General features: G+C 38.9%; 1 protein-coding gene across 5 annotated transcripts in view; it reads left to right on the top strand.

The window, feature by feature from the left end:
- Positions 1-6,340: 6,340 nt before the first annotated feature.
- tut4 (terminal uridylyl transferase 4) overlaps positions 6,341-14,823 on the top strand; it is an 87,007-nt gene continuing 78,524 nt past the window's right edge. For 4 of the 5 annotated variants that reach the window (XR_013326223.1, XM_077716265.1, XM_077716263.1 and 1 more), the window contains exons 1-3: positions 6,511-6,664; positions 14,123-14,268; positions 14,411-14,527. Coding sequence is in view for 4 of the 5 variants with exons in the window: in XM_077716265.1 (XP_077572391.1) it covers positions 14,143-14,268; positions 14,411-14,527 (243 nt within the window). In the remaining variant the exon portion in view is untranslated. Of the gene's footprint in view, positions 6,443-6,510; positions 6,665-14,122; positions 14,269-14,410; positions 14,528-14,823 lie in introns of those variants that run through there. The other variant, XM_077716264.1, reaches the window with a different exon arrangement.

The raw sequence follows: 14,823 nt of genomic DNA, 5'->3' as shown, positions 1-14,823 counted from the left end.
GCAGCAAAGATGGATGAAATGTCAAAGTGGAGTCACCAATCCCAGGTCAATGTAGCATGCTCACTTTTTGTTGTTGGGTCTACTGTGCAGTAAGTTTTTGCGCTGCTGCTTTAGCTGCTGTCGTCTTTAGCGCGTGCCCAACACACCTGCATACAGCCACTTGGTTGGGCTCAATACTCCAATGAACAAAAATCACAATAATCTTACTTATTCCAACATTTTGTGAAAATCTAAATGCCTTATCAATCAAAAGTAGATATACTATCTGTTATTCTATTTTGATCACTGCTTCTGTTGTACCCCTGAATTAGTGTGACAGGGTGAAGTAAGTGAAGTTATAAATGAGTGCAGGTGTTAAGGTAAAAATGGACTCACGCAGCTATGATGCGCTGTTACGGCTGGCAGCCTGGACACACACTATGTAGGAGGTGTGTGCTTTCTTTTCTTTACAGGTATCTGCAGCTGTGGCTCCACCCCTGTGACAGAACTCTGCCCAGGCCAACACAGCTGTAATTAATTCCCCAATCATCCCTCCTGGCCTTATTTAAACCCTTTTCAGTTGTCAGTTTGCCCCTTGCCCTTGCCTTTGCCCTTGCCATTGATGCCTTGATGCCTTGCTGAGTTGCAGGCTTGTGAGTATGTTACTCCCTGTTATATTTTGTATGTGTTGTTAATGATTTTGGGTTGCATAGGGGGAATTGAGATAAGTTTAGACACCTTTGGGTATACATATAGTTTGTGCATTTAGACACAGTTATTCCCCTGTCTAGATTTTATTACACCAGTTTAACAGTGGCATCCTTCGGTCTTATTTCCTGTATTTTGTGGGTGTTCATTTGGACACCTGTCTGGGAGGGGGTTTTACCGTGTTTATTTTGAGGGTGCCACTTTACTATTTCGTGCTTCCCCTATGTTATCCCGTAGTCTGTTTTAATGACTTTATTGTAAATAAAATATAACTAAGGCTACTTGCAGTGTGTGTCCGAACTCATCTTTGACCGAACCTGTCTGCTGTGATAGTTGCGACTCCCTGGTAGATAATACCCCAGGGGCAGTCGTAACATGCGCGAAGCACGCAAATATGACGTGCGAAGCGTGCGCAAAGCACGCAGCTATGACGTAATGTGTACGCGCGAAACACGCAGCGATTACGTAATGGTCGTAGACCTGTGTATAGAATAAAAGCGGGGTTGTCAGACACTTCACTAAGTTGGCTTGAACATAACATCAACAAAGGACCTGTCTGATTATTTCACCCGTCTTTTAAAGGTATGTTGCTTTGTTTTGAAGATCGATTGAGTGTGGGATTTGCAAGAGACAATAGTTAGCATGTGAGAAAGAACGTAATGCTTAGTGATGGTTGTTTACTTTTTTATGTGTGTGCGTGAATGTGCGAGTCTCGGGTGTATTGTTTACAGCAAGCTACCTTCGGCCGCAGTTATAACGGTAGCATGACAGTATGCAGTATATGACGGCCGGAACAAAAAGTAACAAGTTACAATACTCATAAGTTATAATCGTTTTTGCAACAAGTACATTGTTTTGGATTATAACGGGTTGATAATATGTTACTATGTATATATTTGGGTGTTTGTTAGGTTCATTACCTTCGTCCGTAATTATCAATAACTGCAGGCAGACATCTTATTCAATTATTGACATTTAATTAAATAGAAATGGATAACAATGGGTAATACTTCCGAAGGGGAGAGTTTCAGCAAGTGTCTCCTTACAACTTCCGAACGTCTCTCCGAATAGACGTTCTCGTTCGATTCTTATTGCCATGAATCAAAACAATTTACAGAGTTGTTGATCATTCCATCACGTATGAGTAAAAACAACATCTGGGACTACAATAACAATCAAAGTATTTTACCAATAACAAAAACAGGAGACTAGACCTAACAACATTTAGATTAGAGTAATTATACAACTTCCTTGACCTAAGAATCATATAATATAATCATAATCATATAATGGTTACATACAGAAAAACCCGAAGTGCACGGTTACATAACGATAACAACATTCTTGTTATTGGCCGAATAGCCCTGGCCTCGTCACCAAGGGCCCACCAAATCTCAAGGACCCAGATTGGGTGGATTGTTTGTATAATCATCCTGGAACAGGCCGTCCAGGTTAAAGATGACTTGGCAATACTCGTGACCTCGCAACACTTTGAAAATAGAAAGAGAATGATTTAACAAAGAAATGAATTAATACAGAGAATAGAAAGAGAATGATTTAACAAAGAAATGAATTAATACAAATATATTTATAATAGTAATACAGAACAAACCCAACAGTGTTATTGTATATTATGTTTTGTATGAATTGCTTTGATATAACTAAAGTTGGCTTGAACATAACATCAACAAAGGACCTGTCTGATTATTTCACCCATCTTTTAAAGGCAAATACAGCTACCCCGTAAATTCAGGGGTACAACATTCTTATCGCCTCTTTTAATTTTAACAACTCAGACATACCTTGATCCTCGTCTTTGAGTCCGTTCCTTTCCAGGTGGTTATTAATGTGACTCCACAATCTATGTTGTGATGTGCGTTTCGGACTCCCTATGTTCAGAAAATCACATATTTTTAACAGGTCATTAACTGTTAGCTTTACCAACATTTCGTCTACCTCTAGGTGTAACTGCTCCCGTTCCATTTCCATTTCCTCAACACTGTAGGAGTTTGGTTTATGGTGCAAAAGTGAACACTGAACTGGCACGTTTTTACCGTCTCTGATGATCTCTACTGGCCTCAGATGACGAGTACTCTGCCAACTTCAAGCTCCTGTTCACCGCAACGCCTCTCCTCACTGTCTTGTTCCTGGTTCTTGTTTAGGTTTTGCTGGCTCAGCATTCAGTAATCAGCTTGTGAATACTGGTCATCTAAGCAGCAATCCCAGCGGTGCCTCCAAAAATGTTGTACCCCTGAATTTACGGGGTAGCTGTATTTGCCTTTCAAAGACGGGTGAAATAATCAGACAGGTCCTTTGTTGATGTTATGTTCAAGCCAACTTTAGTTATATCAAAGCAATTCACACAAAATATAATATACAATAACACCCAAATATATACATAGTAACATATTAACAACCCGTTATAATCCAAAACAATGTACTTGTTGCATAAACGATTATAACTTATGAGTATTGTAACTTGTTACCTTTTGTTCCGGCCGTCATATACTGCATACTATCATGCTACCGTTATAACGGCGGCCGAAGGTAGCTTGCTGTAAACAATACACCCGAGACTCGCACATTCACGCACACACATAAAAAAGTAAACAACCATCACTAAGCATTACGTTCTTTCTCACATGCTAACTATTGTCTCTTGCAAATCCCACACTCAATCGATCTTCAAAACAAAGCAACATACTTTTAAAAGACGGGTGAAATAATCAGACAGGTCCTTTGTTGATGTTATGTTCAAGCCAACTTAGTGAAGTGTCTGACAACCCCGCTTTTATTCTATACACAGGTCTACGACCATTACGTAATCGCTGCGTGTTTCGCGCGTACACATTACGTCATAGCTGCGTGCTTTGCGCACGCTTCGCACGTCATATTTGCGTGCTTCGCGCGTCATAGCTGCGTGAGTCCATTTTTACCTTAACATCTGCACTCATTTATAACTTCACTTACTTCACCCTGTCACACTTTCATGTTAAGATCAAAAACTATATTTGATTTTTCCTTTCTTGCAATTACACAAATTAACTAATACTAAAAAATAGGAAATATACAAAAAGCAAACCAGGCTACTTTCTCCTCAGGAAAACAGCTTTCCCACTCCCTGCAACAGTTACATTCACATTAATTAGTATCCAGAAACAAATGTAAACATTTATAATTCTGAAGAGAATTGAACCCACTAAAATGTAACCACCCCTTGTTTGTCAGGGTTAATATTTTCTAGCATAATTGGCTTTTAGAGCAATTAAAACTGAATACTCATAAAATGCATACTTATCAAGTCCCAATTCATTTAACAATATGTATCTCATTGCAAATGTAACACTCCATTGTCTTTGGAGTTTGCCAGTCATCTCCAGAAAACTTTCTTAATAAACATTTTCCAATAGCCAGGCATAAAATAAAAATTTAGTTACATTTTTATCCATTGTAGTTTCTCTTTTCTCATTTATTATTTACTTTTAAAATCTGTAAGAAGGTTTGGTCTCAATTGAAATACTTTCACTCTTTTTTTATGGAGACAATAAAACCAATATAAAACGTTCCTTATGGTTTATGACACTGCTCCTCGAGCAATTTTTTTCCAATCAATAGGGTAATCAGCCAGGAACCACTGTTCATTATTGTTTCGCTTCTTTAATCATGGAACATCTCCTGGTGGTGGCGCAGTGACAGACGTCACCCTGTCACCCCCTGCAGCTGACAGCTATTGTCTCCTCCAGTTGTTGTTTTCCCCACCTTCCTCCTAGGCCAGAGCCAAAAAAAAAATGCCTTTCTCTGCCTCCTCTGTCAGCTCTTTTATGGCCTTAGTAGTTTGTTACAGTTTTCTTTGGGTAACAGGGGGTCTGTTATGAATTGTTTGTTCTGAAAAATAACTTTTGGTTAAGGTTTGAGCCATTTTCTAATTTGCTTACTGAAGCATAGCGCCTGCCACTATCTGATCATTGTGTTTGTGCATAGTCTTCACAGTTAGGTGTGAAGAGTATATAGCACTGATGTTTGTTGTATAAACAATTGAGCTGTGTTCTGCCCGTTGTAAAACTTTTCCTGACCTGTTTAAAGATCATTTTTTTATGGTTGAAAGGGAAGTGTCATATCACCAGAATCTCTGGCTCAAGAGATGCCTAAGTTAAGACCTAAAAGTATTTGATTTCTATTCACTTGTATTCAAATTTAACGCCCACTTTGGGCGGAGATAATGAAGGCTTTTAAAATGGAGTCAGAATGATGAGTCTTCCCTTTTCTCTGGTCAATAAAGAGAACTGGTAATGGGAAATTCAATAATGTCTGGCCTATATTTTTGTTGGCACGTCTCACCAGATTTTTTTTTAGAACAAAGAAAAGATCCCACAGTAGTCACGCCTACAAATTCTCTTCCTACCTCAAAATACATTTGGTGTGCCAAATCCTCCTAACTACCAGTAGTTCATATTTTCCTCTGTGGAGGACATTTGTAAACCTAATTGTCTCCCACCCAGTGCATCAAATCACACTCATTTTGTGCCCTAAATGGGACATTGAGTTTTCCAATGATACCATAATTTCTTTTGCAGCATTCCAATCCCTTCACACAGTTTGGGGAATTTCAAAATGAAAACAAACAAAAATGCCCTGGTAGTCAGGAAGCTATGACTGACTGGCGGCCAGTCTAGGGTGTCAGACGTCTGCCTTTCGCCCGAAGTCATCTAAGATAGTATACGGATATCCTTACAAGTACGCGCTACAGGTACAGGGTATGTAGTGTTTCGGGAATAAGGGTACAATCCGTACGCTGGATCAGCCCAGGTCCATGTCAATGACACCGGGCTTGGCACGCGGCTGTGATTTTGAAGAAATGTCAACGGTTTGCAAATAAAAAAGGAGATGCCCCAGTGAATTCAACCACAATAGACCCTTGGATTATTCATCATCCGGCTAAACACTCAAAGTGACGACTGAGCAGGAATATTACAGTAGGTATTCTCAAGCACACTGATCAATCTATGACAAATTTAACCGTCCGTGAAATGTCTACGAGGAGTTGAATGTCATTACACTCCAAAATTACACTGATTGCGTTGTGTCTACATCAAAACTAAGATAACGCCACAATCTTCAACGGTTGCGAATGTTTGCGCGAATCAGATAGGAAATCACGAGGGCTCTCGTGAGAGTGCGCTACTTCAGGCGCAATCGCGCGATAACCTGTGGAATTTTCATTGAAACGTTACTACATCGCCAGCCACTTGTGAATAAACAAATGAAAATCACAAATCAAAAAAATAACATTCAACTATCACGAGTTCATCTTGTGCGCGAGAATATTACACTTTCATGAAAAAAAAGTAAATACATATTTTATCTGCTTATGAAAATGGAATATATATTGGGAAACAACGATGTCCTCGTTGGAAAAAGGCCTTTATTTTCCATCACAGCGACAATCTCCTTACCAGCACGCGAGAATTGTTTCGAACAAAGAAAAAAAAATGACAATTCATGGTCACGACATTCGCAGATGTTACCAGTGTTTCTGTGTTTTAATGTGTGGGCAACCGAGGTTAGATTGGCATGTACTACTTGCCCCGCTGGTTGAGGAAACAACAATCCTACGTCGAATATACACGTATTTCCTATACTATCTGATGCTGTTGCTCGCTTTCCGCGCACGCCTACTAGTAAAAAGACGCGATTTTGTTCCTGGTCACACACATTTTTGTTCAATGTTTGGTAATTTTATTTATTTTCTCCACAGGTATTTTATTGTTTATTGAACTTTATTATATTGAAATAATAATGATAATTACACTAACAATAATAAACATCGTCACCCTCTCTCCCACAATGCAACGGTGTAATGCAAACGTCGTCAAAACCTTTTGTTGTGATCGATCGCTCTCTCTTGCGCTGCACATCACGTAGAACAGAATCTCGAAGACATTTAAATGATAATTTTAATCAACTTTAGAAATCAAAAGTAAGTTAATTTACACTTTTAAATTACCGATCCTAATCCATTGTCATGGCTTTGAATACGCCTTGTGAGGCAACACAGTGTGCTTGTTTTGGTTTTGTTAGCTTGTTCACGATCCACGTTTGTTTGATTAGTTTTTGACAAGCTTGCAATGAAAATGTATTGTACATACGTCATCCTAACCCATTCATTGAAACACATTTGTTGGAGGAAAATAGCTCTATCTTCTCGGTTTCGATTAATTTCGGATGTGGGAGATGTTGGTTGTCCAAATACTGACTGGAGGCGCTGAACAGTGACTTCAAAGCTTTTATTACAAAATATTCCGAGCACATTCCGAGTAATTTAACAAAGCCTGTCTTGCACAAATGCGCACAGACAGTTTACGATCATATTTAATCTCTCAGGAGGGTGGTACCAAGATGCTGCTTAGATTGGGATTTCGCACTTAAACAGTACGCTATTGTAATGAACCGGCAGAAACACTAGCTACAACATTTTAATTACTTCAAGGGCGAATCTGATTAGAGATGAAACTCCTACGATACTGTTATATCATCCCAAGGATACACTGGCTTGCAGAACTGCTCTATTTAGGAAATTAGGAAGTTCATGTTATCTTTTCTCATGGATAAACTGGCTTGCAAAACAGATAGTGTTTAATATTAAAAAGCAAGTTAAATGATTATCTTTGTACTGGCTCATTTGAACCATGTCTATTTACTCCCAAGTGATGCATTACTAAACTTGCATCTGGTACTCTTTGCCTGATGGATTTTGTGTCAGTTGACTTGTATAGTCTTATTCAACTACAAACTACAACTACAATAATCCTTTTGGTGACCCTTGCTGACCCACAGCACTGGTAAAAACAACCTAAATCACTAGGCAAGAAAGACATGGTTCAAATTAGTCAAGAGCCAATACAAAGAATAATTTTACTTGCTTTTTAATATCGACACATTATCAATAAGCTGCCATTCTAAAAATAATTTCATTAAAAAAGACAAAGCAAATTCACAGATGGTGTTTTTATTAAAGCAGTAAAAACTTACAAATTATGTACAAAAATTAAAAATTCAATTCAAACTATTTACAAAAATGACAAATAATACAGTACGAACTTACAAGATTCCCAGATGTGTGGGTGTTTGGAAAAAGCTTTTATACCACAGCCTTTTCAAAATCAACAGTTATAGAACTAGGCTCCATAACACGGCTTTTTTAATCTTAGAAAATATCAGATCATATGTTCTTTGAGTGTGCATGACTGTCCGTCTCCTTGTGCCCTGTGATCGGCTGGTCATCGATACAGGGTGTTGTCCCCCGCCCCTCAACTCAACTTTCTTTGCATTTCCATCGCACTTTTTTCTTGCTATCAAAAAACAATAATTTGTACCATCCTATCCATCCTTCTCGATTTGATACAGATCACCCCCGCTTAGTACATATTTTATCCTGCAGGTCTACTATTGTATGTATATTAAGATGGCCAGTAAACCCATATTTGTTTATCCATAAGTTTAGGTGCTTAAGCCTTGAAGAGCTTTGATTTTCAACACATTTCCTATCTTTACACGGGTGCTTGGGATTGTCTTCACTAGCGACCTTGCTATTCGATCTCCCCATTTTGAGACAGGTGTATATTCAGGGCTGTCATTTCCCTGTTATTTTTATTTCCCCTTCTACTTTCGTAACAGAAGCAAAACTGAGTTCGGTTGTACTTTATTTAGCCATTTTACAATGTACTCTCGTTTTTTTGATCAATCATCACCCACAAATCCATCAAAGTCCTAATTTTCTTTTTCCGAATTGAACAATTGTCCAAATGTTTCATCGTAAATGCCGGGTTCCCTCTCTTCGTTGTCAGAGTCACCCAGATTGCCACGTGGCTCAACAGAAATGATGCCGGGTTTGGAAAAGGCTTGATGATAGGTTCATAAATAATTACCCAATGTAATTATCAATCACTGCAGGCAGACATCCTATTTAATTATTGACATTTAATTAAATAGATTGCATCATGGATAAGGACCTTAAGGGAAGATACATCAAAGCAACAAGACTTCCCCCTTGTCTTCAATGTATCCTCCCGAACAGTAATTCCCGTATGGCTTTTAAGGCCATAAATCAAAACAATTACCAGGTTATTGATTAATTCATCATGCGTAATCAAAAACAACATCTGTAACTAAAATAACAATCAAAGTATTTTAACAATAACAAAATTGGAAACTAAAACCAACCTTCATTTGGATTAAAACAATCACACCTTCATTTGACATAACAATCCTATAACAATTACATAAAGAAGCCCAATGTGCGTCACGAGGTATGCACACTATACGAGCGTTATGGAGGTGGCAGATATCAGAGACATGGGCCTTGGATAAGCAGTCCTTGTGAGAGGGCCAGACGACTGTTTATGACCCCGAGCACTTTTCGAACAATAGGAAGAACGATTTAACAAAGAAATGATTTACTACACATACATCTATAATCGTAATCCAGAATAAACCCAACACTCAAACAACAGTGCATGCAGACACATTAGTCCAAGCGGCCACAATCCATTCGCAAATAGTGGCGTAACTAGCGGGTGCTCCCTGCCACCCTTCGTAAAGCTGTGTTCGCCCGGTTGATGCCGATGTCCAGCGGCTGGAGTTCTTTGGTCAAGCTTCCAGGAATGACGGCATGCTCTGAGTTCATTTTTGTGACTTTGTTTTTCACCGCTGTTGTGAAATGAGCACACTTGGAGTCCCAAATCAAGATTGAGGGCGAGCTGTGAAAAAAGCCATCCGGTCTCTTGACATACACCTCACGTAGCCATTCTCTCATTTTCTCCTCGTCCATCCAGCCCTTTTGGTTTGGCTTCACGATGAGGCCGGCTGGAAACTTCTTTCGGCAGCGTCTTTTGCTTAAAAATCACCATAGGTCACGTGTCAAGGAGGCGGCCTCGGGGCCAAATCTGGCCCGCCGGATCATTTTGTGTGGCCTGGGAAAGTAAATCATGAGTGCCGATTTTCTGTTTTAGGATCAAATTAAAATGAAGAGTGTGGATGTATATTAAATTACCTGATTTCCCCCCGTTTAAATCAATAATTGTAAATTTTTAATACATTTTTTTCTGTTTTTAGTTCAAAATAATTTTGTAAAATCTAACTATATGTAAATAAAAAGCTAAAATAAACAGTGTTTTAGATCTATAAAAAAACTGAGTTTTTAGGGATTTTAATCCAGCCAACCCGAGTCTGACACCCTTGCTTTAGAGCTTACACACGGCGCTCTGCATTTTAAGGCGCCCTATAGTTGTGAAAATAAGGTTAATATTAACACTTTACAGTCATTTCATATGCTTATAGCTGTAATATTTAAAAAATACATGATAATTGTGCTTCTGTACTTTAATTTTTGTATAAGCGCAAAAACATCTAGTATGGTAGTAATAATAGGGGTTATCCTACTTTGTCGTTTTTCGACTTTCGCGGCCACAACATTTTTATAAGGGAAGAAATAAAAACCTTTTCACGTTCGTCTTTTGCAGTACAAATATGTCTTTGTCCCATTTCTGACGCGATTTTCTTTTTTTTTAGAGGGTCATAAAAGATTGCAGCAGCGCAGCACTTACGCAAACGATCACACCAAATCAAATTCAATAATTGAAGGGGAGTCCTATAAAATAGCTCTCCTTTTGTGTGGCTGTTAATGACGTCTTTTTTTCTTATCCATTTTTATGGAAGAGTAAATAATCTTACAATGTTGTTTAGTGCATTGTGTTATTGGTCCTTGCCAAAATGGAAAACCTTATACCATGATAGGCACGGGCCAGAAAACTGTCGACACTGGGCTTTGACTTGTGCCTGCACCAGCTGGTATTTTAAACCCACCCGAAATAAATTTATTTTCAAACACAATTAATCTATTTGGAAGAAAATAAACAAATTTACCTTACAGCCCACCAACTGTTGATGCACAGGTAGGTGGTTTTCTCTGCTTGTCATTGCTGCCCGTTGCACCTCCAGTTCACACGGATCAGCTGCAGAGTCATCAGCCTCTGTTCATTGACGTTTCACCCCTTTAATCCTGTCCTATTGGCGGAGCAGTTACAGAGATGTCTCCCTGTCACCCCCTGCAGCTGATAGCTGTTGTCTGCTGCAGCTGCCTTTCTCTGCCTCCTCTGCCAGCTCTTTTATGGCCTTCCTTGGGCTGCCGCCAGACATTTCCCTTGTTAATTGATTTTTTTGTGTCTTTATCAATGATCTGCTGTCATGTATTTATTTTTTAATCAAACAGTAACACTTAAAAACGCAAAGATTTGTATAAGAGCTGGGTGATAGAACGATAACGATAATTATCATGAAATAAGGTTTGTCAACAATAATATTAAAAATTGGATAAGAATTTGATGATTCTAAACTGCAATTACACCACCCGACCACCACAGAGAACGGGGAGCTCTTGCTACATGGACGCTTGTTTAAAACCAGTGGTTCTTAACCATGTTGGAGCTCCCGAATCCTACCAGTTTCATATGCGCATTCCCCGAACCCTACTTTAGTCAAAATCATACATTATTTTTTTCAAATTCAAGCTAGTCAAGCATGTTATCATGAATATACACAAAGAGTCGATGTTTCTTGACCTCCGCTGCAGAGACTCCACCGAACCCCTGAGACCGACTCACCGAACCCCTGAGACCGACTCACCGAACCCCTAGGGCAGGCATGTCCAAAGTCCGGCCCGCGGGCCAAATAAGGCCCGTGGACAAATTTTTACCGGCCCACGGCCTCTATCACGAAATCAATAATACACGGCCCGCCAGCACTGTTGACCACAGTATAAAATAAATGTGTACAAAAAGCTATTTTTCACTTCACCAGAAGATGGCAGTAGCCCTGTGGCCGCACTCTGGCCGCCGTGACCCTTGCGTCATTGTTTCAGCCCAGCCCATTTCTAACATGTAAACAAAAAAAGGAAAGTTGACCGGGAGGGCCGCCGCATCCAGGAGAAGTGGAAATTTGAGTATTTTTTCACTGAAATACGAAACAACTGTGTCTGCCTAATTTGCCAAGAGACTGTGGCTGTTTTCAAGGAATTCAACATTAAGAGGCACTACCAGACGAAACATGCTAGCTACGACAAGCTAACTGGGAACGAACGCGGTGAAAAAGTGAAGCAACTGGAAGCTGTTTTAACGGCACAGCAAAGCTTTTTCACAAGAGCCCGTGAGTCAAATGAAAATGCCACAAAGGCAAGCTACGAAGTGGCAACGCTAATTGCAAAGCACTGCAAACCTTTCAGTGACGGTGAATTTATTAAAGACCGTGTAATGAAAATGGTTGAGAAAATTTGTCCCGCGAAGAAGCAAGAGTTTGCCAATATTTGCCTGGCTCGTAATACTGTGGCACGGAGAATTGAAGACGTTTCATTAGATATTAAGAGACATTTAGAGGCAAAAGGAACTGAGTTTGACTTTTTCTCGTTAGCGTGCGATGAAGACCTGGACTACATACTGCAGTCAAGATCCCAGTATCACCCTTCACATTAGTGCAGGCAAGATATTTGTTAAGTCCTCTGAGTTGAATAAATTCTTAAATCTCAGTTCATTATTTTTTTGTGATGGTCAAAATCACAGTTTGAATATGCAGTGATCATTGTTTTGTTTTCAGCACTGTTCCTACAGTGAGCATATAATAGTGAATAATATGTGATGTTTCACATGAACTTAGATATCCTTGATAGTTTTCTTAATTTTTTGTGGTTTGTGATTTCGGTAAAAACCTAAATGTAAAAAAAATGTAAAAGTAAAAGTATGCCATTTGTAATTAAAAAAAAAATCCCAAAAATTTAATTTGCATTTAATGTTAATGGTTCAAAGAATGTCAGGCTAAAAGTCGGCCCGCACACATTTTCACCTTACCAAATCTGGCCCTCTTTGCAAAAAGTTTGGACACCCCTGCTAGGGATCGTTTGAACCCAGGTTAGAAACCACTGTTCTATATCAACGCTCAGAAGAAGATGATTATAAGGAAATGTGTTTTTAGCATCCTAGCAACAAAAGCTAACACGGAACAGCACAAAATGTTAAAATAAATAAAATGAGACATAGGCATTGTCGTCATCATTGACTTGACAAAAAGCCTAATTGTCATCATACCCAGCTGCGTTTGACGAAATTGGTAGTGCTTCTCTAAGTGCGCCCTCCCAAGCAAGGCCCAATAAATGACATTTTCAGACTCGTTAGCACTCCGCCACGATGGATACATCGCATCACCCCCTGAGCGCAACCAAATCCGGTTCGACTGCAAGTTTGCCTCGCCAATGCCAACAAAGAATAAAATGGATCACTTACCTCTCACTGTCTTCTCACTCACCTTCAGTCAGCCAGTAGAAGGCATATCCACGCCCAAAAGGACAATAACACAACAAAAATCAGCGATTATAATATGCAGGACAACACCAAGCCGACCCATTAAAAGATCCAAGTGAATTTTTCCTGGCTTTTTCTTTCCTCTTTTTTTGAATGCCTCATAAATACACAAAGAGCGCCCTTATTGAAAATGTCCTTAACCCACTGTCCTGATTTGAGGACATACTGTAATATTTTTCTTACTTGATATGAAGGTGTTTCTCCATTTTATGTAAATGCTCTGAAAATGTTGCACAAAATCTAAAAATTAAATCAAAAGCCTTTATTATCATCATACATAGCTATTTTTCCCAGTAAAAATATAAGTAATATCAAAATTTAAAAAGTCACGTCCTGGGAAGGTAAATTCTAAAATATTGCAATAATGATTATATGTTGATGTGTTACAGTCAACCGCATTTCTCATTAATTACCAGCATTTTCTCAAATTCAAATTTATACATTTGAAAATATGGGAACACCCTCTTCCCTCTCCCTTTTTACATACGAAAGGTCATCTCCATGTTTTAATGCCATCAATAAAGACATGCAACATCACTTAGGGATGATGAGTCTTCAAGTCCTTTGATCTCAAACAATCAGTCCACTCTCAAACTATGCAAACTTTTGCACACTTTGATAAAGGGTTCAACAGAGGCCGCGTCGATTCTTAAGTGCAGTAAAGAAAGCCACAGTGCCCCAAAAGATGAAGTCACCAAAAGAATAGCAAGCGAAACGTATTCGGGTACAGTGAAAATGCTTATTAAGGTTGAACTGGAAGAACACTTTCTATTGAAAAGTAAATTTTGATAGGCGCAAATGTATAATTGGAGCTAGTTATATGGAATCGTTTCCTTCAGAGAAGGCCTCACCCACAAATAGAGAGGCCAACAAGATTGTTGAGCCAAATACATGACAGAAATTCTGCTTAGAACAGATAAATGGTGTTATTATGGCTTAAAGAAATGAAAAGCATCACAGTAAGTTGTCATAAAGATGTACTCTTTCTTCCTCATTGTACCCCTGCTATTTTTTTGCTGCATTTGGTTTAGGATTGAAAGTTACAGAATTAATGCAAACTGTTGAGTGGACATTCTTGGAACCAGTTACAATGGAGTCATCACTGACAGAGCAAGAGCTTGGCCTCCGACAGGCGGAGGACCGCCTTAGCAGAGATTATATCCACAGACTTTCAAAGGTATGAAAAATTGATTGTTTTTTTTCCTAAATGCCAAAATTCAAATATGAAATATGATTCAATTGGTTTTCACTTGTAAGGTGGAATTTTCATTCATTTAAAACTCTGCAAGTTATCTATTTATTCATCTTTGTTTTCACAGCGATCCCCGGAATACTTAAAATGTCAATACATGTGCAAGCTCTGTTCCGTTCATATTGAGCACATTCAAGCAGCACATAAACACATAAAGGAGAAGAGACACAAGAAGAACATTTTGGTAGGTAAAGGAAACAATTGTATACCGAATGTGTATGATTCTTATACTAGGTGCACAAGAATGACAAAGGAAGTCAAATTTAAAATGAATTGTAAGGTGGTGGCAAGCAGTGAATAACCCATTGTATTATGGATCTTGTCTTGTTCATGCAAGATGCCAGATGGTGCAAAGCAATATGGAAACACAAAAGGCAGTTATTTCAACCGGGAGTGCAGAATTTTTAGGCAAATTAGTATTTTGGCCACATCATCCTCTTTGTGCACATTTTCTTACTCACAGCTGTTTAGGCTTGAAAT

The sequence above is a fragment of the Stigmatopora nigra genome, chromosome 5 (genome assembly GCF_051989575.1).
Source record: "Stigmatopora nigra isolate UIUO_SnigA chromosome 5, RoL_Snig_1.1, whole genome shotgun sequence".
Taxonomy (NCBI): Eukaryota; Metazoa; Chordata; class Actinopteri; order Syngnathiformes; family Syngnathidae; genus Stigmatopora; species Stigmatopora nigra.
The sequence above is the reverse complement of the archived record's forward strand: the minus strand, read 5'-3'. Positions and strand labels throughout refer to the sequence as shown.